The sequence below is a fragment of the Fukomys damarensis genome, unplaced genomic scaffold (assembly GCF_012274545.1).
Source record: "Fukomys damarensis isolate Sample0158 unplaced genomic scaffold, DMR_v1.0_HiC HiC_scaffold_3, whole genome shotgun sequence".
In the NCBI taxonomy this organism is placed as follows: Eukaryota; Metazoa; Chordata; class Mammalia; order Rodentia; family Bathyergidae; genus Fukomys; species Fukomys damarensis.
The window spans coordinates 39951208-39975955 of NW_022900915.1; the positions used below are offsets into that span (position 1 = coordinate 39951208).

General features: G+C 37.0%; 1 protein-coding gene and 1 non-coding gene across 2 annotated transcripts; both read right to left on the reverse strand.

Annotated features, from left to right (window-relative positions):
• Positions 1–20503: 20503 nt before the first annotated feature.
• LOC104871304 (cytochrome c oxidase subunit 7C, mitochondrial) lies at positions 20504–22992 on the reverse strand. Its single transcript, XM_010637155.2, has 3 exons — positions 22779–22992; positions 21760–21902; positions 20504–20606 (listed from the first exon to the last, which is right to left on the reverse strand). Exons 1-2 carry the CDS (start codon positions 22851–22853, stop codon positions 21786–21788), a joined length of 192 nt encoding a protein of 63 aa, XP_010635457.1. The 5' UTR covers positions 22854–22992; the 3' UTR covers positions 20504–20606; positions 21760–21785.
• LOC117287535 lies at positions 20701–20761 on the reverse strand. The gene has a single exon (XR_004518826.1). It is a non-coding gene; the product is annotated as a small nucleolar RNA Z39 (small nucleolar RNA).
• Positions 22993–24748: the final 1756 nt, after the last annotated feature.

The window sequence follows — 24748 nt, forward strand, 5'->3', positions numbered from 1 at the left end:
CTTTAGATGACTTTAAAAGTCATCTAATCTCTAAACTTCTTTCACATTTTGATCCATTCCACAAAATGTCCCACCACGGTATTCCAAGTTTCTTCTTAAAAAAGTCTAGTAAGAGAGCAATGCACAGATACCTATACTGAATAATACAACACTTATTTCATGTTCAGTCTTTGTGCAAAAATCAATCAATTCTCATTATTCTTAAAGTCTTCACTAGTGTATTGACCTGGTGGTGAAATGTATTTTTTTCCCTCTCATTGAGTTTATCGGTACATTCTAGGTATACAGTACAGTTACATTCATCATTGAGACCTTGTGCCTTTTTATGACAGATCTTGGTTCTTATTTTTTCTCCTTATCCCTGCCCTCCCTTCACTCCCTCCTCTCTTCCCTATTTACAAATACCTTATATCATTTTTTCACTTTCTCATATTTTTTTTCATTTCCCTTATTACCTTTCCCCTACCTTTCCCACTTCCCCTACACCTTTAGCCCTTTTCTTCCTATTTCACATTGTCAATTATATAATTAGGATCTTATGTACAATTATAGTTTTTCACACCAGACAAACTAGTTGGTCTTTATAGATGTGTGACTTATTAATTTCACTTAAGAGTGTATCCTAAATATGTATCCATTTTCCTATGAATGACTCTAATTTCTCATTTTTAATGGCTGAGTAGTACTCCATTTTATAGAAAAACCACATCTTCTTTATCCAGTCTCCAATTGATGATCAGTTGGGCTGTTTCCAAGTTGTAGCTATTACAAACTGTGCTGCTATAAACATAGGTGCACATACATCACTGTGATATGATTCTTAATTGTAAATTCATTATTCTTAAAGTCTTCACTAGTGTATTGACCTGGTGGTGAAATGTATTTTTTTCCCTCTCATTGAGTTTATCGGTACATTCTAGGTATACAGTACAGTTACATTCATCATTGAGACCTTGTGCCTTTTTATGACAGATCTTGGTTCTTATTTTTTCTCCTTATCCCTGCCCTCCCTTCACTCCCTCCTCTCTTCCCTATTTACAAATACCTTATATCATTTTTTCACTTTCTCATATTTTTTTTCATTTCCCTTATTACCTTTCCCCTACCTTTCCCACTTCCCCTACACCTTTAGCCCTTTTCTTCCTATTTCACATTGTCAATTATATAATTAGGATCTTATGTACAATTATAGTTTTTCACACCAGACAAACTAGTTGGTCTTTATAGATGTGTGACTTATTAATTTCACTTAAGAGTGTATCCTAAATATGTATCCATTTTCCTATGAATGACTCTAATTTCTCATTTTTAATGGCTGAGTAGTACTCCATTTTATAGAAAAACCACATCTTCTTTATCCAGTCTCCAATTGATGATCAGTTGGGCTGTTTCCAAGTTGTAGCTATTACAAACTGTGCTGCTATAAACATAGGTGCACATACATCACTGTGATATGATTCTTTTAATTGTAAAATGTATTTGTAACCCTGATCAGTGCTCACAGCACTTTCATAGTCACTCATGGATACATGCAAAGGGCAAGAGCTTTGTTTGAGTTGTCCCATGCATAATTCTCAACCAAGGAAGATTTCCTTCTTTTTTCAAATTTTATACTGTTAAAAACCATCCTTCTTTGTGACCTACTTAATGCCACTTTATTTTTGCATTTTTGTGTATTCTGTTTGTGATTCCACTGTTTAGCACGGCCGCCAACCTGCATAGTACTGAAGTGTTATATAGTGTTCCTCAGCACAAGAGGTCATGGCATACTTTAAAGCAGATGTGTGTGTGTGTGTGTGTGTGTGTGTGCACACGCGCGTGTGTGTGATAAGCATTATTCAAGCATGAGCTCTAATACTGCTGGACATGAATTCAACGATAATGGATGAAAAATACACATTAAAGAAGCTGCCCTTAAGTATTATTCTGATATTAAGTAAGATAAACTTGAGTCATTTGTAAGAAAATGAATCCACTGGTGACCTTAATGTTAAGTGAAATAAATTAGACACTCAAGCTTTAATACCACGTGGTTTCTCTATGAGAAACTCAAACTATAATAAAGAGCAAAATAAAAGATGGACCATAGGAAGTAGGAAGATAGATCTTTCTCAAATACTAAGAGGGTTCAAGAGATGGAGCGGGTAGTAAAGGAAGGAGAAGGAGGTGAAAAGGGGATTCAAGATGTGTTGTTTATGAGCTCCAACTCCACGTAAGGAATGAATCCTTATGCATTGGAAACACGTGCTCATAAAAAAGTGAATAAAGTGCCTTTCAGCAAAATGAAGGAGATGTATCAATCAGTTGGCAAAAACAGCATTGAAGTGGGATTTGTAGGACCTGACCCCATATTTTCCCTCGGAACAATTACTCAGTGTTTACTGACTTCAGACTTTAGAGAATATGCGTGCAGATAATGTTAGCTGAATGTTCAGCAAGAGAATCCTGAGCTTACCTTAGGACTCTCAAACGGCTTTTTTTTTTTTTTGAGCTTTTGATTCTTTCTTACTGTGGAAAGAATACATTTATGGTGCTGTTATTAATTGATAATGAATAAAACATCGGATAACTGCAATTCACATTATCCATGGTCATCAGACAAGAATTCTACTGTGACAAACTATTTTTGAAAAAATAGCCACTGGAATCACTTGAAATCAACATTTACAGAGATGTCAGAAAGAAGATAAAACTATATTTACTTTGAGTAGAGAATGAGGACCAATATGACAGAGAAGAAAAACAAAAATTTTCAACCATTTTCTGTGATCTCAATGTTCTCCCCATATTAAATGCTGAAATCTCCTTCCAACCATGGTGAATGCATGTAGCTGTTCTAGTTCCAAAACAGATTTGTCAGTTTCCTGTAGTAAACGAAGTGCTTTTAGTCCCCCTTGCCCTAATCCTTACAGCCATAGGCAGTATAATGAAAGACAGATCAACTATTCTATAATACATATAGCCAAGGAAAAATGGTTTTTCTCTGCTTGTGAGTAAGCAGCAGATTTTTTCCTCCTGAAAGGGTCTCCTCCTTAATCCAATCCCTCTGTAGGTAAATAAAATCTCTCCAGGAGACAGACAATGGGTGTCTCAGCCAATTAGCCCTAATTCACTCTAGAGTTCTCAAAGTTCTGGAACTTCACCCCTTTGAGATGTAAATCCCAGTTTTCCTGGTACCTTGTAGTTTAGTCTGGGGACCTAGTCCAGGCTCTGATCTCCTTAAGCAAAGAGAAATTTTATTATTCTTTCATATAAAAAAAACTAGGTGAATGTCTATAGTAATCATTTTATGAGAAAATATTACTAAGTGAAGTGAAGACAAACATCCCCTTATTGTGTAGCATATACATTTCTGCAGCCCAGGAGTTTAGGGGTTTCTGCAGATGCAATGAAAAATCCAGAGAAGTTTTATTTATTTATATCTGTTGTGGTACACCCTTACCGGACTAATAAAAGAGAAAGAGTCAGATTAAGTTAGCTGAGAAGTACATGTCAGTAAAAATAGTGGGAGATTAACTGAAAATGTAGCATGCCTACCTGGGAAGGATCTGTTCTCACATCATCCAAAAACATGGAAATTGTGTTGGAACAGTTGTTACGTAAAGCTGTGTATGTGTCGATCCCTATGAAACAAGTGTCTGATATATTCAAATGTGAGAGACTCAAAGTGGTTGTAAGAAATCTGGAGAGGGGAAAAGGAACTTCCTCAAATAAATCTGGAAGAAGATAAGTCTCTAAACAAGGCTAGGGATTCACCTCAAAGACCAATCCAACTTCACACCTGGCTGTGAATGTGGCAAGGAGAGCAAACATCTTCCTTGGCCTGGTTTCTGCCCGTGTCTTTCCCTTACTTTACTCCAGAGATGCTCACCAGGAGGGGCCATTCAAACTGAACTGGTAAACTAGCATTGGTGAAACTTGAAGATGCTGCCTTTATAAACAAAAGTAAAGCTCTCAAACTCAGGATTTATTTTACTTTTTTGAGTGAAATAAATTGGAGATCTCTGCATCAGCTGTAAGATCTTTCTTCTAAAGGTAAATTCTAATCCAAGTTTCAAGGGATATCTGTGATGCTCTTTTATAAAAATGAATATCTGTGAAAAATGAATAACAATAGATATATGAATAAATAAAATATTGTAAAAGTAGTAAAAGTCAAGGTTCTTACAAATGCTTGATAACCAAATGATTCCGTGTTTTTCAACTTATTTTATGACTATAGCAAGAAAAACGTATTTTATATTAGCTACGTCTCCAGTAATTTTTTTCCTCCTGAGAAGGTGGCTGCAGATTATTATGTATGCACCGATATATTGTCATCCTCATTTATAATGCAGTCTTCTGTGATTTTGGTTACTGCATATAAAGAAGATTGAATATTTAAATGTGGAAATATAGCATTTGGACTTAAGTAATTATTTTATTGCTGCTGATGCCCATGAAAAATTAGCAGACATGGCTCACTGGTCTCTCTCTACCATATCCTAAGTATATAACAATACTTCACTAATTTTCCTTATCTTAATTTTTTTCCATTGTGTTTTTTGATACTTTTTAAGTATACAATACAGTTACGCTCATCATTGGGATTTTGTACCTTTACATGACAGATCTCGGCTCTCATTTTTTGCCCGTACCCTTATTGCCCCTCTACCCTCTCCTATTTACAAAGACTTTGTTTCCATTTTTTCCTTTCCAGATATTTTTCCCTTAGTTCCTTTACCCTACCCTTCCCACTTTCCCTACACCTTTAGCCCTTTTCTTCCTATTTCACATTATCAGTTATACTATTTGAATATTATTTATACTTTTAGCTTTTCTCACCAGAGAAACGATTTGGTATTTACACATGTGTGTCTTATTTATTTCACTTAAGAGTATAGCCTCAATATGCATCCATTTTCCCATGAATGACTGTAGTTTCTCTTTCCTTATGGCTTTGGCTGAGTAGTACTCCATTTTATAGAAAAACGACATCTTCTTTATCCAGTCTACAACTGATGGGCAATTGGGCTGTTCCCAAGTTTTAGCTATTACAAATTGTGCCCGTATAAGCATGGGAGAGCATATATATCACCATGGTATGAATTTTTAAAAAATTTTTGGAAAGATACCTAGTGGAGGGATAGCTAGGACAAATGGCACTTCTAATCCTAGTTCTTTGAGATATATCCATATTGATTTTGACTGTGATTACACAAGTCTGCACTCCCACCAACAATGGAGAAGGGTTCCTTTCTCCCCACAACCCCACCAACATTTGTTATTGGTTGATTTCTTGATAGTAGCCATTCTTTCTGGAGTGAGGTGAAATCTCAGTGTGGTTTTCATCTGCATCTTTTAAATGACCAGTGATGTTGAACACTTTTTCATGTTTATTTGCCACTGTTACTTCTTTGTCTGAAAAATATCTGTTAATTTCAAGTGCCCATTTTTTTAAATCAGGTCTTTATATTTGGGTAGCCTGGTGTTTTTGAGTTCTTTATATATTCTAAATAATAGTTGTTTGTCTGAGGAGCAGCTGATAAAAATGTTTTCCCACATTATAAGTTGTCTCTTAGCTCTGTTGGCAGTTTCTTTTGCAGTGCAGAAGCTTTTTAATAAGATGAGATCCCAGTGGTTGATTCTTTGTGCTAGTTCCCATGCTACTGAGGATTTGTTCGTCAAGTCTTTTCGTATGCCAATGTCTATGAGAGTTATGCCTAACTTATCTTCCAGCAAGTTTAGTGTTTCTGTTTTAATATTTAGATTTTTAATCCACTTGGATTTTAGTTTAGTACATGGTGAAAGATAGAGGTCTAGTTTTAATCTTTGGCAAGTTGAAATCTAATTTTTCCAACACCATTTCTTAAAGAGGCTATCTTTCCTTCACCGAGGATGGTTGGGTCCTTTGTCAATGGTGAGGTAGCTCAGTACATATGGAGTTATTTCTGTAGCTCCCAATCTATTCCACTGATCCTCAGGTCTGTTTCTTTGTCAGTACCATGCTGTTTTTATCACAGTGGTTTTGTAGTATAGTTTCGCATTGAGGGTTGTGATACCCCCTGTCATGTTTCTGTTGCCTAGAATTGCTTTTGCCATTCTAGTTCTCTTCTGTTTCCAAATGAATTTTTGTATTATTTTCTCTAGTTCTGTGAATTATGTTGTTGAAAATTCAATCAAAATTGCATTGAATCTGTATAGCAGTTTTGGTAGTATGGCCATTTTTACTATGTTGATTCTTCCTACCCAGGGACTAGGGATATCTGTCCATTTTCTTATATCCTCTTTGATCTCTTTTTTCATAGTGCTCTAGTTTTCAGTGTAGAGGTCTTTTGCTTCCTTCGTTAGATTGATTGCTAGATATTTCATTTTTTGGATGCCATTGTAAAAGAGATTATTTCCCTAATTTCTCTCAGTCTGTTATTTGTGTAGAAGAAGGGTATTGATTTTTGAGTGTTGACCTTGTATCCAGCTACTCTGCTGAGAGTGTCAATTAAGTCTAGAAGTCTTCTGGCAGAGTTTTTTGGGTCTTGTACATAGAGTATCATATCATCAGCAAATAATGACAGTTTAACTGCTTTCTTTCCTATTGTTATTGCTTTAATTTCTTTCTCATGTCTAATTGCTATGGCTAACATTTCTAGAACTATATTGAACATGACTGGTGATAGTGGACATCCATGTCTTGTTCCTGATTTTAGTATGAAGGTTTTCAGATTTTATCATTTAATATGATGTTGGCTGTGGGTTTTTCATAGATAGCCTTTATCAATTTGAGATAAAGACCATCTATTTCAATTTTCTGCAGGTTTTATTTTTTAATCATGAATGCGTGTTCAATTTTGTCTAATGCTTTTTCTGCATCTACAGGGATGATCATATGGTTTTTGTCCTTGACTCTGTTAATATAGTATATTATATTTATTGATTTATGTATGTTGAACCACCCTTGCATCCCTGAGATAAATCCAAGTTGGTCAGGATATATGGTCTTCTTGATGACCCACTGTATTCTGTTTGCCAGTATCGTATTGAGGATTTTTGCACAGACTTTCATTAAGGAGATTGGCCTGTAGTTCTGTTTTTTGGCTGGGTCTTTCCCTGGTTTTGGAATCAAAGTAACACTTGCTTCCAGGAATGAATTTGGGAATATTGCTTCCCTGACAATTTCACTGAAGAGTTTAAAGACTAATGACAATAATTCTTCTCTACATATCTTGTAGAGTTCAGTAGTGAAGCCATCAGGACCTGGGCTTTTCTGAGTTGGTAAACTTTTAATTACATTTTCAATTTCAATGACTGTAATTGGGATGTTTAGAATTTTTTATCTTCTTCAACTTTGGTAATTCATAAGTATCAAGTAATCTGTCCATTTCTTCTGTGGTCTCCATTTTATAAGAGTACAGATTCTCGAAGTAGGTATTGATGATCCTCTGAATTTCTGCAGAACCTGTTGTGACCACCTTTTTCATTCCTAACTGCATAGATCTGGGCCTTTTCCTTCCTTTTTTTGATAAGGTTGACTAAGGGTTTATCAATTTTATTTATTCTTTCAAAAAACTAACTCTTCGATTCATTGACTTTTTTTTCTTAGTTTCCATTGCATTGATTTCTGCTCTGATCACTATAATTTCCACCCTCGTATAAGCTTTGGGTTTTTCTTGCTCTTCTTTTTCTAGGAGGCTAAGATTCATCATCAGGCTATTTATTTGAGGTTTCTCTGTTTTCCTAGTGAGGGCATTCATTGCTATGAATTTCCTATGTAGAACTGCTTTCATTGTGGCCCATAGATTCCTGTATGTAGTGTTGGCATTATCATTTATTTGTAAAAAAATGACCGATTTCTTCTTAATTTCCTTTGTGATCCATTGATAACAGAGTGTTGTTCAATTTCCATGTGTTTGTGAAGTTCTCACAGATTCTTATGCTATAGATCTCCAGCTTAATTGCACAATGGTCTGATAATATACATGGGATAACTTCAATTCCTTTGCATTTAAACATGTTCTATGAACTAGTTTGTGGTCTACTTTGGAGTATGACCCATGCACAGCTAAAAAGAATGTATATTCTGATTTTGTGGGGTGGAATACTCTGTAGACATCGATTTAGCCAATTTGTTCAAAAGCTTGGTTCATTTACAGTATTTTGTTGTTGATTTTTTTGTCTAGATGATCTATTTGTGACAGTGGGGCATTTAGGTCCCACACTACAATTGCATTAATGCTTATTTGTTTTTTATGTCCCTTAATATTTGTTTTATATAGTTGGTGGCATTATTATTTGGTGCATGTATATGATTGTCATCCCTTCCTCTTGGATTGTTCCCTTTACAAGGATATAGTGGCTTTCTTTGTCTCTCTTAATCAGTTTTGGTTTGAAATTTACTTTGTCTGCAAATAAGACAGCTACCCCTGCTTTTTTCTGGGTTCCTGTAGCATGGAGAACTGTTTTCAGTCTTCTCACTTTCAGTCTATAAGCCTTTTTGAACCAGGTGAGTTTCTTGTATACAGCATAGTGTTGGATTTTGCTTCTTAATCCATTCTACCAGTCTATTTCTTTTGATTGGTGAATCGAGGCCATTGACATTGATGGTTATAACTGATATCTTTTGACTTATTGTTATGTTATTGTCCTGTTGTTGGCTCTTTTTAATTTGCCCCCTCCCCTCTCCCTTTAGTTTCTTGCCTTGCCTAATTTGTTTGCTGCATTGGTCTTCACGGTGTTGTGACCTTCATTGTGTTTTTCTAGGATATTGTTTAGAATTGTTTGTAGTGCTGGTTTGGTATTCATAAAGTTTCTCAAGTGTTCTTTATCATGGAAGTATCTTGTTTCCCCATCCATTAAAAGAGGGTTTTTCAGGATATATCAGTCTACTTTGGATGTCGTTTTATTTTAGGGATTGAAATACCTCACTCCAGCCTCTCCTTGACCTGAAGTTTTGTTTTGAAAAGTCTGCTATGATTCTGATGGACTTTCTCTTGCATGTGGTTTGTTTCTTTTCTCTGCTTGTAGTATTTTGTTCTTCTGTTTGGTTTCTGGGATCTTGACTATTATATGTCTAGGTGCAGATTTTTCTTTTTCTTTTTCTTTTTTCTTTTGATCATGGCTAACTGGAGTCCTATATGTCTCAATTATCTGTATGTCAAATCTTCCTTTCTGTTTGGGAAGTTTTCTATCATTAATTCTGTGAACAGTTTTTTTAAAATCATTTGTATTTTCTTCTGCTACTTCATGGATTCCTATCAGTCTTATGTTATTTTTATTTGCATCATCTAGGAGTTGTTGGATCAATTTTTCTTGATCCCTTACAGTTTTTAAGAGATCTCTCTTTTCATGTTCACTGACTGCAATCATATTGTCTATATCAGAAATTCTATCTTCACATTCATTCATTCTGCTGAGAATGCTTTCAATAGAGTTTTTAATCTCCTGGATAACTGTTTAAATCTGTTTCATGGGTTCCATTTCTTTCCTATGTTGGGTATTCATGGATTCCATTTCTTTCCTATGCTGGACATTCATGGTTTCTATCATGGTCCTGAGCTTATCTTTTTTTTTTTTTTTTTCTGTTTCTGTTCTAGAGTCTCTAATCATGTCTTTCATTGTGCTCTCCATCTCTGTAGTTGTCTAGGAAGTTATTTCTGTTTTGAATTTTTTCTAGCTCCTGATTGATCTGTTTTGTTATTTCCTGTGTTATGAGGTCAGGTGTCCTGGTGGTTGATTGTCAGACTTTTCCACCTCATTTTCCCTAGAATTTGCCATTGGTGAATTGGATGTCTGTATTTGTGTATTGCTTAAGTTTTTTCTCATTTTTATTTTTCTTATTGCACTGTCCTTGGTTTACTTCCTGGGTTAGTACTTTGACCTTCCTTGTATAGGTTTTCTTTAGGTTTTGAGTCTCTAATAACTCAGAGACAGTCTCATTTTCATAATATCAGAAAAGATAACTCATTAAATCAATTACAACCTTTAGCCCAGTTGATACTGTCAGCAACACAATAGCATCAAACACACCTTAGAAATTGACCATTTGTGATAGTTATTTATCTATCACCTTTAACCATATGAATTAAATCAAAATGGAAGACCAGCCCAAAATATGTTTATAGTGAACAAACTCTTCAGTATAGCAACTTTACCCTTCAGGATGGGGACTTAGAAGGAGTTTGGAGGAGAGGAATAGATAGGTAAAAGAGTAGGAGAAGGTTTCAAGTGGAACCAGAGGACACAGGATGATCATGTAAACTCTAGGAAACTATTGAAGACAAAAGGGAAAGACAGAGTGCAAGAACAAAGACAAAAGTAGAACAATTCAACAGTAATAGGGAAGCTATAAATTGTACTCTCTTTACTTTGAAACTAATGATAATTGAGCAAAGAAAAAAGAGAGAAGAAAAGAAAAAGAAAGGAGAAATCTGAATTTAGGCAGGAACATGAACAAAAAGGGAGATGAAGAATAATATGGGGGAGCAAGAGACTGAGTGGGAAAAAGAAAAAATAAAAACAGAAGAACTTGCAGAATGGGAAAGAATGAAATTTAAAAAATAAAAATTAAAAATTAAAAATAAGAGGAAAAGAAAGAAAAAAATGTGAAGAGCCTCTTTCAGGGTAGATCTCTGCTGTCACAATAAAGAGTATAGGCAGCAATGTGCAGAAGTAAGACAATTAATTTCAGCTAGCCAATGAGACAGACCCCTGAGATTCAGCCTAAATTATGGCTGCAAGGCCCAAGTTGAGCTCCCTGACCTCGTGCAGGGTTGAACTCTGCAAGGTTCTACTTTAGGTTCCAGGTGCCCTTCCCCTGAAGATAGTCCAAGTTCTGATGGAAGGTGGTGATTTCTCCAGCTTACCAACTACAGAGGTTTGATGTGCCTTTATTACAGTCGTTCATCTCCGTTCTGTCTTCTGGAGCACAGTAAAATGGCCTTTATGACCACCTGTGCCTCTGCAGTGTGGATCCAGGTAGTGGCACAACCAGGAGGCCCAGGAGCACAGTGGTGGGGGGAATGCTGCAGAGGTGCCCATGTGGCTGGGCCATCCCCACTAGTCTGCTCTGATGAAGGCCTGGGATGCTGGAGAGTCCTTCATTAATTTTCTTACTATAGTCTGCTTTTTCCAGTAGAGTCTCACAGTATTCATATGATAAAAATATCTCACAAAACTGTAACAAGTGTGGCTGAAAATGATTTCTAAATTATCTAACCTTGCCTTCATTCCTTCTTAACAATTACTTTTATTCCTGTAGGTTATATTTTAGAAGCTTAGTTTTAGTCTTTTTAAATTCACTTAACATGTTAATTTAGGGTATTACTGAGAACTTTTTCACAATTTGCTTGCAAATTGATGATTGATTTCACAAAACTGTAACAAGTGTGGCTGAAAATGATTTCTAAATTATCTAACCTTGCCTTCATTCCTTCTTAACAATTACTTTTATTCCTGTAGGTTATATTTTAGAAGCTTAGTTTTAGTCTTTTTAAATTCACTTAACATGTTAATTTAGGGTATTACTGAGAACTTTTTCACAATTTGCTTGCAAATTGATGATTGATTTGACTCCAAGACACTGAGGTTCAAGGTTGATCTTAATGAACACTCCTTCTAACAATATGATATTTTAGAGTCTATTATTATAAACTGTACAAAAGAGGTTGCCATAACAACCAGAGCCTAGTGGCTTAGTATTCCAAATTTTTCAGATTTAATTTATGTGCCTAAATAATAGCATCTCCCTGTATTTCCTTAAACCACTTATAACATAAATAAAATGCTGACCTGGAGCATTAAATGAAAGTGTTCAAAGAGCTTCATGTAAATACATATACCTATGCAATCCATATGTCTTTCTATGTATGTATCTACAGATTTGATATACATGTGAATATGTATTCATATGTGTGTAACCTTTCTGGCCTACAAATCTAGGAGCATAAATTCTGTCACCCTTCAATAGCCAACCCTGAAAAACTCTCAGATACACTAGGAGGCCTGCTCCATCAAGCTTCCATTGTCCTTTTTGAGCCTCTCTCCTAGCACTTGTCATATTTTAATTTGCATTCCTTTTGTGGGTTAATAATGTGCCAGGCTTTTGCACTGCTGACCTAGGGAACATAATATTTTTTCTCTTGGTGTCTCTCCCAAAGACTCAACAGTACCTCGAGTGTAAGAGTTGAGCAGAGTAAATGAATGGATATCTTTGTGAAGCAACTCCGTAGGCAGGGCGAGTAGAGCTGTGGACTGACAGCTACTGCTTTGAGGAAGTGCTGACATCCTACGCTCATATGCAAAAGGTCCTGCCTTCAACTTGAGAGCTCAACATTCCTCTAATTAAAATTAAAATGAGGAGCTGGGGATTTAGTTCAGTGGTAGAATGCTTGCCTAGCAAGCATGAGGCCCTGGGTTTAGTTCTCAGCACTAAAATAAAAAACAAAAAAGAAAAAAAAATTAAAATGAGCTCTTTGTAGAGTACTTCCTCTTACTGTCATTTGATTACCTGCACTATTAAGTTATTTTATAATGCCTCAGAAAGTAATAAGTATTCATGACATCAAAAGACTTTACCACAGATCTGAGAACAGAGGCCTTTAGATTTTAAGACTGGAATTAAACTAACCATGGAGACAGAAGCCAAAATGCTTTTCACATTGGCTGGTCTCTTACAGAATTTCTTATTCTCCTTTCTTTTTCTGAGTTACAATATAAAGATCCAGTTCTTGTATTTTGCATATGTATAAATGTAATAGAATACACATCATATACATAAAATAATAATAAAATGCCCAGATATAAGCAACTCACTACTGAAACAGAACAATTATGGGCAACAGGAAGCATTATCTTCATGCATCCTATTTCCAAATAGCTAAGTCTTAGGGTACTCAAGTAAGCAAAGGGCCTATTTCTACTTCTGGAAGGTTTATCTGTTCTAACATTTTCAATGGCATTTGTGCTATATACTTGGGATTCTCTTCCCTTCAGTTCACTTTTGCAAAATTTTTTGAGTATTATTTTTTGGAGATATTTGTTATTAGTCACGTGCAAAGATACTTCATCTCTTTAATATTTGTCAGTCTGCCAGGAGTGGTGGTGCACTCCTGTAATTCCAGCAATTGGGAGGCTGAGGCAGGAGGATCACTGAGAGTCCGAGACCAGCCTACATAGTGAGTTCCAGGTCAGCCTCAACTACATAGTGAGACCCTATCTCAAACAAATAAACAAACAACAAAAAAATATTTGTCAGTCCTTTGTCTTTTTCTCACATGTCACTTAAGATAATACAGAGGAAAATACATTTCTAATTGACACTGATCATTTTGTTATGTCATATATTCTGTGACACCAAATTGCACAGTTCTTGCTTTGTACCATACCATTTGTTACTTATTAGGTCAAGTTTTCTTTGGGAAATTTTTTGACCATGTCAGAAGTGATACTAATCACATTTACTAAAATGCCATTTAGTACGTCCACCTAGGGCATCTTTATGCTTTGAAACTTTAATATATAAAAATTATGTACCACATGAAGTTCTAGAAATGATTATGGTGAAATGATCAGAACAGGTGTCGCTTCTGGGGATGAGGACAGGAAGTGACTTGGAAAGGGTACAGGGAGCTCTCTGAGGTTATGGAACTATTTTGTGTTTTAACAAAAGTTTGCATTATACAGGTGTATGTGTTTGTCTAACCTCAGTGAATAGCAACTTCAGATGTGAATGTCATTGTACATATATTTTGCTTTTCTACATCTTTTTTTCCCCCACTTATTTCCTACTTAATACCTTTCCTTCTGTTCCTTTATTAAATTTTCAGGTTTTTCTTGGGCATTTTGTAATTTTGAAGATTGTCCCTTTTTCTTTCAAAGATTGTGCTCTTATTTGGTTTGAAAAAAATAATTTTTCCTTCCCACCCTATTCCTAAGGTTTTAAATTTCCTAATTCCAGGTTTTTTTTCCCCCCGACATTTGGAAGTGTTTGTTTGAGGATATTGAAGCAAGACAGGATTGTGTTACAGATTTATTCTCCTTCTGAATGGTGTTTCTTAGGGGCAAAATTTTCATCAGATGAAGTTATGAAATTAAATTCTTTTCTTCTCATAGTAAATTTATATAAATGTCATCTGTCATATGATGTTTGCTTTGATATTTTCCTTATACCAATAATAGTTAATATTAAATTGTATTTGAGAGTTTGAGGAGGCTAATCAGGTTTCTTAGTTCTCTTTTTATATGGTGAAATACAGTTTTTATTTTGATTGGAGAGACTTGGTATGTCTTAGTATTTTTTGACCCTCTTGTTTTTTAGGGACATTTCTTTACCTCTTGCTCTCCTTTTTTTCTTTACGGTCAAGTCTCCACAGGTACCATCCCGATGCCTAGATTTATTTGAAAGTGGCAACATCTGAAATTTCTGCCTTAGACCCAATTTCAAGTTTCTTTCTACTTCCAGATCCTCAATATTTTCCTACTCTGAGAAGCACATGGCTTTCAAAGAGTGACTTTATGTAATTTATCCCATCTCTATCCCCATCTGCACCCTTCATTCACACAGCTGTCCTGCCCCATCTCTAATTACGTCTTCCTTGGGGTTGCAGACTTGAGGTGATGTTTGCCAGCCTAGATATTTATTTTCCTATTATTCACAGGTAATTTGCAGTATTTCCTAGTTAAAGCATTGCTTATGGATAATTTGTTTTTCATGGCTATCAGTATTTTTTTTTTTTTTTTAGGAACTGTGGGGAGATTTAAATTTAAGAGATTTCCTTTCTTGCCATTGTATCCTGGGAATACTTTGAAATCTCTTAAAATCCATGAAATTAACATTAAATTCCACATTGGCAAACATTGCAAGCCAGAGTTTTGCAGTAAACCCATACTAGCCTATATCAGAAAATATTTTTTGATACTGTAATTGAGGACTGTGTTCCACCAAGTGCAGATGGTTAAGGAAGGAAAAGGCAACATTTGGAAACCCCACACTACCTTCTTATGTAATTTGCAATGAAATAAGGGCACCAAGATTAAACTGAATTAGCTCCGTGATACTGAGTGTATACAACTATCTTAGTTTTTGGTGTTAATAAAATCCATTTTCCCCACAGAGGTACACAATCAATGAAAATAACTTCATGAATGGTCTAGAAGCTGAAAAGGAAATTATGATCATTGAACAGAGAAATTGCTATCTTGTAGGTAAAACACCTGCAAATATTGATAATTTAATAGTTAAGATATACTGTATTTGGAGAAAATTAAATTGTTTAGATAGCATGAATGCTTGAGATGTGTAGATTTTATACTCTGCACTTCTAGATACAAATAAAACTGCATTGAGAAATGTATTTATCAGTTTTGTTAAGGATATCAAATTGAAATACTAGGGTTAAGATGCAGTTAGTAGCTTTATCAGTTTATGTCTTGTTCTTCCTTAGGGAACTGGTACATAATTTCCTAAACCGGCTCCTCCTGGAGAGGCTACTGAACCTAATTATTATTCAACCTTGCCACCCTTTATCTAAATGTATTTGTTCAAAACCTAGTATTTACCAAGCAGAGTGCTAAGATATGGAAATTGGCAAAGAAAAAACAGAAAATATATTCTAATGGCTACAGAAATCGATTAAAAACCTGATTAATCACTGAACTATGTACTTCTATCAGATCTAGGAAATGAAGATGGCACTGTGGATTTTAGTAGGAAAAATTGAAAAATTCAGCTTTGAAATGACCGCAGGAATGCAATGTAGTTGTGCGGTTCTCTGTGTACAAAGGTCACCTGATAAGGAAACACATGTACTATGGTGATACGGGGTCCACTCTGATACTCATTTTTCTAATTTTACAAAGGGGTCCATTAAACGAACATGATTGATCAAAGTAAGAGACAAGGAAGAAATTCTTACTAAGTAGTCACACTAAAGGTGAATCTGGAAAAAAAAATAAAAATCAAATCTTGGAAAGCTCGATCCTATTTATGCTCCATCATTCTGGCCCCTGTCCACATACGGAGGGCTGAGAAAAATCTTTCCCCACTACCTGTAAGTCAGGCTTTTGCATGGTATTCCTATTTTTAACTATAAATAAACTTATTTCAAATTGGAAGAGTGGGATGGGACTGTGATCGATCAAATGTAACAACTTGAGTAAGAACCTCTGACCAGATTAGTATAGCTCTGAGTGTGTCTGTGGGTGACAGACGTGCGAGGCTGAAAAATGAAGGAAGACCCGCAGGGATGTGGGAGGTTTGTAGCCCGGATGGAGCAAAACCAGCTAGAAGGAAGTCCTCCCCTTTTCTTCCTCAGAGGAATTCCATTCTTCAACACTGCCCTTGGGTGCTGGTCTGCACTTCCGTCACCCTTCCAACAGCTTTAGTTCACCTGATTGTCACCAAACCGCAGTGAGCTCTGGGCCTTTAACCTTTGACTGGAGCCTCAGGCTGTCCAGTGTGCAGACAGCGATTCTGCATTCTCACCCCTCTATTCTACAGCCCATTGCAAGCCCGCCAGGAAACATTTCACATAATCACACATCAGCACAGGCATCATCTAGTCGACTCATACTCTGAGGAATCAGAGATTCAGAGAAGTTAATCTTTTTCAAGGAAACATCAAAGGCTAAAACCATGAGTTTCTCTCTTGCTCCATAACATTTGCCGAAGGTCTGCCCTCACTGCTGTCTCAGGAACCCAGGCTCATGGAGGCTGAATTCCTCATTCCGGCCGGAGGGAGGCAAGGTGGTCCATGACACACTGCCTTGCAAAACTTCCATGTACAAGTAACACATGTCACTTTAATTCTTTTGGTCAAAGGAAAAGGGATAGAATTAGACCCTGTCGTGTACAAAAGCACAAAAACATAACTGCAGTTATTTCTGAAAATCCTAATCGCTACTAAATCAGGTAAGGAAGGAACTCAGATTGCTTCTATCCATATTCAAATGAGTTAAAAGAATTCTCTCCAAAATCAACTAGAAATTATTGTTATATAGTAACTAACATATCTTCACTGTATTCATGTAAAATGTCTCTCTTCTTTCTGGTATACAAAAGTATGATTATGAGAACAAAATATCATTTAGTAATATATGAAGATTTTAAGGCTAGGCAGACTACAAATCATGGACAATTTTCACTACTATAGAGGAATTCTGAAGGGATATTTTTAAAGAGTATTTTGAAAAGGAGATATGGGAAGAAAGCCTAAGTGGTATTTTTCTTCCGTAATTACATACAATGCAATGAAGGGTTCTGTCATTTTGCGAAATCTGAATCCACATTCTGCTTATAGTGTGTACAACACAGGGCAGCAACGCCGTCATTCACACACCTAATAGCCACTTTCTCCTTCCTTTCCAGCAGAATCTCAATTTCACTGTGTCAACTCTTCCCAAAGAGGACTTGGGGGGAAACCCTAATTGGCCATGTCTAATTATCGTCATGATTTCTGTGGAGGACATATTCACACCCTCTTTCTATATAGAGATGGCCATGACACTCCTGGCCAATTTAAAAATAATTTGATATAGCAGCACAGTTCATAATAGCTAAAACTTGGAAACAGCCCATTTGCCCATCAGTTGGAAACTGGATAAAGAAGTGGTTTTTCTATAAAATGGAATACTACTCAGCCATGGATTCCACCTCACTCCACAAAGAATGGTTGCTATCAAGAAATTACACAATAACAAGTGTTGGCGGGGTTGTGGGGAGAAAGGAACCCTTCTCCATTGTTGGTGGGAGTGCAGATTGGTGCAACCACTATGGAAATTACTATGGCGATACCTCAAAGAGCTGGGACTAGAGGTTCCATTTGACCCAGCTATCCCTCTGCTGGGTATCTTTCCAAAAGAATTAAAGGAATCATATCACAGTGATATATGCACACCCATGTTTACAGCGGCAGTTTGTAATAGCTAAAACTTGGAAACAGCCCATTTGCCCATCAGTTGGAAACTGGATAAAGATGTGGTTTTTCTATAAAAGGGAATATTACTCAGGCACAAAGAATGAGAAATTAGAGTCATTCATAGGAAAATGGATACATATTGAGGATATACGCCTAAGTGAAATAAATAAGTCACACGTGTAAATACCAAATAGTTTCTCTGGTGTGAAAAACTAAGAGTACACAAGATCCTGATGGGCTAATTAATAGTGTGAAATAGGAAGAAAAGGGCTAAAGGTGTAGAGAAAGTGGGAAGGGTAGGGGAAAGTGAATAAGGGAAAAGAAAAATATGAGAAAAGGAAAAAAATGGAAACAAAGCATTTGTAGATGGGGAAGGGAGGAATGGGTGAAGGGAGGGCAGTGACAAGGGGAAAAAATGAGACCCAAGACTTGTCATGTGAAGGTACAGGATCCCAATAATGACTGTAACTGTATTGTATACCTAGATTGTACTAATAAACTGAATAAGAACAAAAAATTAGAAGTTAGTAATTCAAAGGAAAATGGATACATTTTGAGGATATACTCCTAAGTGAAATAAATAAATCACACATGTGTAAATACCGAGTAGTTTCTCTGGTGTGAAAAACTACAATAGTATTCCAGATCTTCATGGGACAATTAACAATGTAAAATAGAAGTAAAAGGGCTAAAGGTGTATGGAAAGTGGGAAGGGTAGGGGAAGCAGAATAAGGGAAAAGAAAAAAAAATGTGAGAAAATGAAAAAATAGAATTAAAGTGTTTGTAAATGGGGAGGGGAGGAGGGGGTGAAAGGAGGGACCAGGGGAAAAAATGAGAACCAAGACCTGTCATGTAAAGGTACAAGATCGCAGTAATGACTGTAACTGTACTGTACACCTAGAATGTACCAATAAACTCAATAAAAAAAATAATTTGAGACAGTAACTGTCGTTGTTGACCATGATCAAATCTGTACAGCCATCTTAAGACAATGAAAAAAATGTTCAGGGGTTGAGCAAGGTAAAAGGCCCTTGAATTCCCGAAGTGTAGCTCTTCATAGGATAAACTACTTTCAAACAGTGCTTCTCAAAATACTGGTCTAAGGTAAGAGGTACTATTAGAATGTAAATCAAGGCATTTTTCTTTCATCAAGAAGTCTGTGAAAAACAAAATCACATTTCATTTCATACACTGAGCCAATCACCAGGGCAATGTTTTTTACTCACAGAACACTGAAGCACAGACAGCAGGAGGACTTGCTCTTTTGTAGAACATGTTACCTTTCCTGGTTTCAATAAACCCTCCCACAAATGTTCACTGACCACTCTGTGAAGTATGGACAAAAACAGGATTAAGTAAAACCCTCTAGTCTCAGAAAGATGACAGCTGGTATGGGAGATAGAAAATTAGTTATTTCTGTAGATTAATTAAAGGTGAGGGAAACTTTGATGTAACACAATAGAATGAGAAATCAGCAGGGCAAGCTTTACAGAAGGCCCGGCACCTTGGCTAAGTGACACAGAGGGTGTACATGAAACTGCAGGTCATTAACTGAGGGCACTAGGGCCTCAGGGTGCAGGTGAAGTACATCACGTGAACAGATGCGCAGCTCAGCAGCACCCCTGCATCATGAGATCTGGGGGTCCTGATGTCTGCTGGGCACAGGCAAGTAGTGAGAATTAGCAGTCTGTTAACTACTGCACTACAGCTTTTGGATCAACCGATTTACCCAACTGTCCACTTTATTCCCTCCAGCTCCCTTTTCTAAGTTCCATACCCAGAAACTAGACCCTAAATTTCAACATTCTCATTTTGCTCTTCACAACTACGCTGAAGTTATTGTCCTACTTCGGAAATTCAAGGAAAGTCAGGTAATCACCATGAATGGCTACATTTTCAAATGTGGGTTTAAAAACAGTGTAGCACCCTCTTACTAAAACATCTAGAGGACAGACGGCCAGTCCGCAACAGTGAACAAGCCAGAATTAGTGTTGGTAGCTCATTGACTTCCCTGCCTACTACAAAGTCCTAGAAATGGTGTCACTTTTATGTCAAGCGAGAAGCAGCATTTCACTATATATGAATAATTCAGACAAGGTCCCTATCAGAACCATCATATTTATCATCTAACCAAGGCATATTAGCTAAAGCTCCAAAGTTGAGATCATTCTCTTACTTATATCTTATACTTAATGGTTACCTTTATATTTAATTACAATTAATGAGGGGGAAAAATTCTTATTACTTATATAGAAAAATAAATCAATCATTTCTATAAAATACAGGGGAAAACTAACAGTATATCTGTTACCTCTAAGTTAATTACAATCACCAATGTCATTGTATAACAAGTCTGACCTGAGAATAAAAAAATTAAAATCTCAAATTTTAGAATTATCAAACAAATTAAATAATATAGTTGATTAAATAATGCTGGAGAATTCCCCAAATAATAAAATAAGCATAGGGCTGGGGATTTAGCTCAGTGGTTCTCACACCTGCTTTGCAAGCGTAGGGACCCGAGTCCAATCCCTGGTACCAAATAAATAAATAAATAAATAAATTAAAGCACATGTACAGTTATCACATTCTGTATTTCAGAGAAGAAGCATTAGGCATCCATGTCATCGGTTTATTTACAAACATCTTTAGTATGCCATGTGAATTCAAGAGTTTGATCAGTTTCCAAAGATATTACACCTCTTGAGAAATTCTTCACATCTGTAAAACAAAAACACAAAATTAATGGCATTTAAAAATTCCTACTCATCTTCGATTATCATGTACTGCATTAATACCTTATTAATCAGCTTAGCACATCAGAAAGCGTTTACAGTATCATGACTATTCATACTGATTTGCTTCATCATATGTGCCATGAAAAAGAGAACAAAACACAGAAGAAAAAAACCTTTATGTCAACGGCTTGAGTAAATCATACCGCTGGTAAATTATTTTCTCAACTAGGAAAACAGCCTTTTCATGTTTAGGTTTATTTTGAAATTTATTTGAATCATCCTACAGAGCTGCTTGTAACATCATTTTGAAAAATTCTGACCACAATTGTATTAACTAAGTACTTTATTTATACAGAAGACCTGTTAACCTACTGACAGGTAAGTTTCTTGGAGCATATACTAATACATATTCCCTTAACCCAGGATTTCTCAACCTTGGAACGCTCGTACTTTGCCTCATTGTTGGGACAACTGAAAAATTAAAAACATCCCCAGCCATTGTTCAATGCCTTTCTAGTATAAAATTCTTCCCATTTGAGGACTCCTGCCTTCATTTCCCCAAGATGGCTAAGCTGATCAGAATTTGTGGTAGCATAAATTAAGGTACTAGACAAAACTAAAGTACTAGATTTTCCTTATTTTCCAAAAAGCTTCACATATTAAATCAGTATTATAAGCCTGGATTTTAAGAACTGGGAGCACAGTGATCATTTAGAAATCAAAAAGTTCATGGTGTTTAAAGAGACCTGCTCTATTTCAGTGCAAAACTACTCACCAATCAGTTTAAAAGAATTTTACCTAGTTTAAAGTGTGCGCTCTAACCAAGACTGTCTGGGTAGGAAAACTGGTCTACTATCACTACAGTAGCTATGGCATTTTGGGTAACTTATCATCTTTGTGTCTTGGGAGTTAAAATCACAGCCTTGCTTGTTGAGAAACCATGAGATTATCAATGTAAAATGGTACTCAGCCACTGGCAATTAGTGATCAAAAAAATAATTTGTTTACAGGTTTACCAACTTGTCTCTACCACTGCTGCAGCTAGACTAAATGTCAGGAAGCATGTATATGTTTGTGTGTGTGTGGTGTGTGTTTTATTGTGGAAGGTGGGGTGGATTTAGTATAAAACTAATTACCTGTGAAAAGGGATGTTAAAACATCCTTATTTCTTAAGCAGTTGGTGTCTCACTATAAGGAAAGGTGCTGCAAATCCAGATCCAAAGTACACAGACATCATAACCAGTAACCGCCACTTATTTTCCACGGAAAATGGCAAATTCTGTTGGGACAGAAAAGAGAACAACCAAAAAATGTAACTTCAAATCAGTTTTTATCAATCAAAAACGACAAGTACACAGGGAGCACCGGAAAGGATAAAGCAGGAATACTCTTAACAAAATCAGGTGCCTGTAAAACTACAAGTATCTGGCTTTCCTGAACACCATGAGATGGTCTTAAAGAGTACCAAGTGTAAAATAGGGGAGTGGTTCCCTATTTTTAAAAAGTTTTATTGTACATGTGTTCAGAACACAATGTTTGTATTTATTGTGTAGAGCTGGTGCGTACACATGGTACATCTTAATTCTTTACTCTTTTAAGTTTGTCATTTTAGAAACAAAATGCACTGTGGCACAATATTTTGAAATATTAACCGCCTAATAAATGGTAATGTGGCAATGCTGATTACTATAAAGTCTATCTTTTCCTGCTGCCTCCTTTCATTGCTAAGCCTCACCTAATCCTGAGATCTCTCCTGACTCCTCGATTCGACTTATTTTCACTTGAGGGATCGCGAGATGGGAGGAGGAGGGACAAAAAATTAATTAGGGATGTGTTATGCACGCGCATCAACTCCCCACAGTAGAGGTAATCTTGACGTACTGCAAACACCGACTAATATGAGGAGCAAAATACATCAATACCAGGCCTGATGCCCAACCTCAGCCCTCGAATCCTCCGTTCCCAATGACCTTCACTGGGCCCCGTCCTGCAGCTCGGTCTCAGGCCACAGCACCTGCAGCCGCGGAGCCCTGCGTGGGTCTCCCCGATCCTGGGGCTCGGAGCGGGCTGAGGTGCAGGGAAGAGGCCTCGGCAGCTCTAGGCGGGGTCCCCAGCTCTCCCGTCCCGCCGAGGACACCCAGCCCCTCACACGCACCTTTCCGGGGCCCTCCTCGTAGTGGCTCCGACGCACCACAGAGGTTGTGAACCTCCGGATGCTCTGGCCCAACATGGTGCTGCTGCAAGCTCTGCGAAAGACTCAGAGAGCGGGAGAAACGGCCGCCAAACCCTAAACCTTCGCGTTCTCTTGACCTTCTTTCCCCAGACGAAGAGACCGGAAAGGAAGATGGGAGATGGGACGCAACTTCCGGTAAATGACGAACTGGCGAGCTGCAAGGATTATGGGAATTGTAGTGCAAAACTTGGCCCGGCCTCGTCAGCCCCGGAAACTTGTGGGAAATGTAGTCCGACGCTGGGCTGTGGGAGAATCAGAATCTGGTGGTTTCTTAACAAAAATCATTCAGTCAGACCTGGATTCTTTTCTTGAGTCTGTTTCCACAGACGATTTTGTTTAATTAAATGAAGCAACTTCACTCCTAGTATTCTAGTTTATGGAACAGGAAAATAAACTTAGCAGTTCTTTGGTAATATTGAGAGACACATGATATGATTTTTTTTCAGAGAATAATGGTATATTGCACACAAGGTAACAGTGACTTAAATGGCTGAATTTCTCATCAGAATCAGTGGAGACGAGAAAATATATAAATTGGTAAAAGAAAGTAACTGTCAATCCTGAATTCTATACCCAGTGAAAATATTCCATCATGAAATGAAATAAATACATTTGCATAGAATGAACTGGTCACCAGTATATATGCTTAATAGTATGAAAGAGAAAAGTGGATAATCAGGTATAAATAGAAACAGAAGTGGTGAATATCTGGATACATATAATACACTACTAGTTCATTCTCCTAGGCCCCTAAAACTATTGTGGTCCAGTTTTGTTCTTTTTGCTTAAATTTGCTTCATTTTCTGAGGCCTTTTGTGGTTCCTTAGGAATTGAATTTTTATTTGAATCAGTCCACATTTGCGATACACAATGGTTGTATCTACCGCGGGTAATTGCTCCACGTACATGACGCATCTGATTCATTTTATGTGTCCTGCGTTCTTCCCTCCCTCTTCTCCATCTCAAGACACACTATGATTTTATTCAAGGAAATAAAGCAGAAAAACAAGTAACCAAACAATATACAGCACAGTGGTTGTCAGAGAGAAAACTGAGTTGAAGTTCTGTGAGGATGGATTCCCGAAGAAACGAGGAATCGGATATAACATCAGGGACGGGGAGCAGACAATCCAAGTCCAGTCGGAGTATAGCTTATCTGGACAGTGGAAGCAAAAGGCGATCTCTGACGCCTGGATCTAACCAAGACTAGGAACTGATGTGTTTCTGCTGAATGCACACAGTTTCATGGAGCATCAGCCTCAGACGATGCCGCTTAGAGCTAGGTGGATCAAGAAGAGAGGTCACTGTAAAATCACATTTGAATATAGGTAGAAGCACGAGTATTATCTAAGTTACTATTAAAGTGAAATAAGTTTGGTCTAAGCCTGTCTCTGCATTTGGTGATAAAGTATGGCTGAAAGCAGTCCGTACGGTGTATAGGAACTACACCCTAGCTTGATATGTAAGCAAACTGTAACCAAGCAACTAGGACTTAGCCACTAACAGCAGTGAAGCTTCAAAGAATCAATCACAGGCTGCAAACTGATCAGACCAGGAATACAGGAAACAAACGCTGATGAGAGCCGGTTGGTTGCTACTGTCTGTCATTTCTTTTTCTCTGGCTAAAAATAGAACCTACGCATGAGATGGTATAGGGCATTCAGAATGGTCTTTAGTCTGGAATGCTGCTAGTTTTTCTCTTCTCTTCTCTTCTCTTCTCTTCTCTTCTCTTCTCTTTCTTTCTGTCTCCTCTCCCCTTTCTTTCTTTCTTTTTTTTCTTTTTTTTTTTTGAGACAGGGTCTCACTATGTAGTTGAGACTGACCTGGAACTCACTCTGTAGCCCAGGCTTGTCTCGAACTTTCAGTGATTCTCCTGCCTCAGCCTCCCGAAT

Bases quoted from the DNA above. Each gene is read 5' to 3' on its own strand.
- LOC104871304 (XM_010637155.2), bottom strand. From the start codon at position 22,853: ATGTTGGGCCAGAGCATCCGGAGGTTCACAACCTCTGTGGTGCGTCGG. The intron at 21,903-22,778 runs GTGCGTGTGAGG...CTGTCCCAACAG, and splicing joins ACGAGGAGGGCCCCGGAAAG to AATTTGCCATTTTCCGTGGA.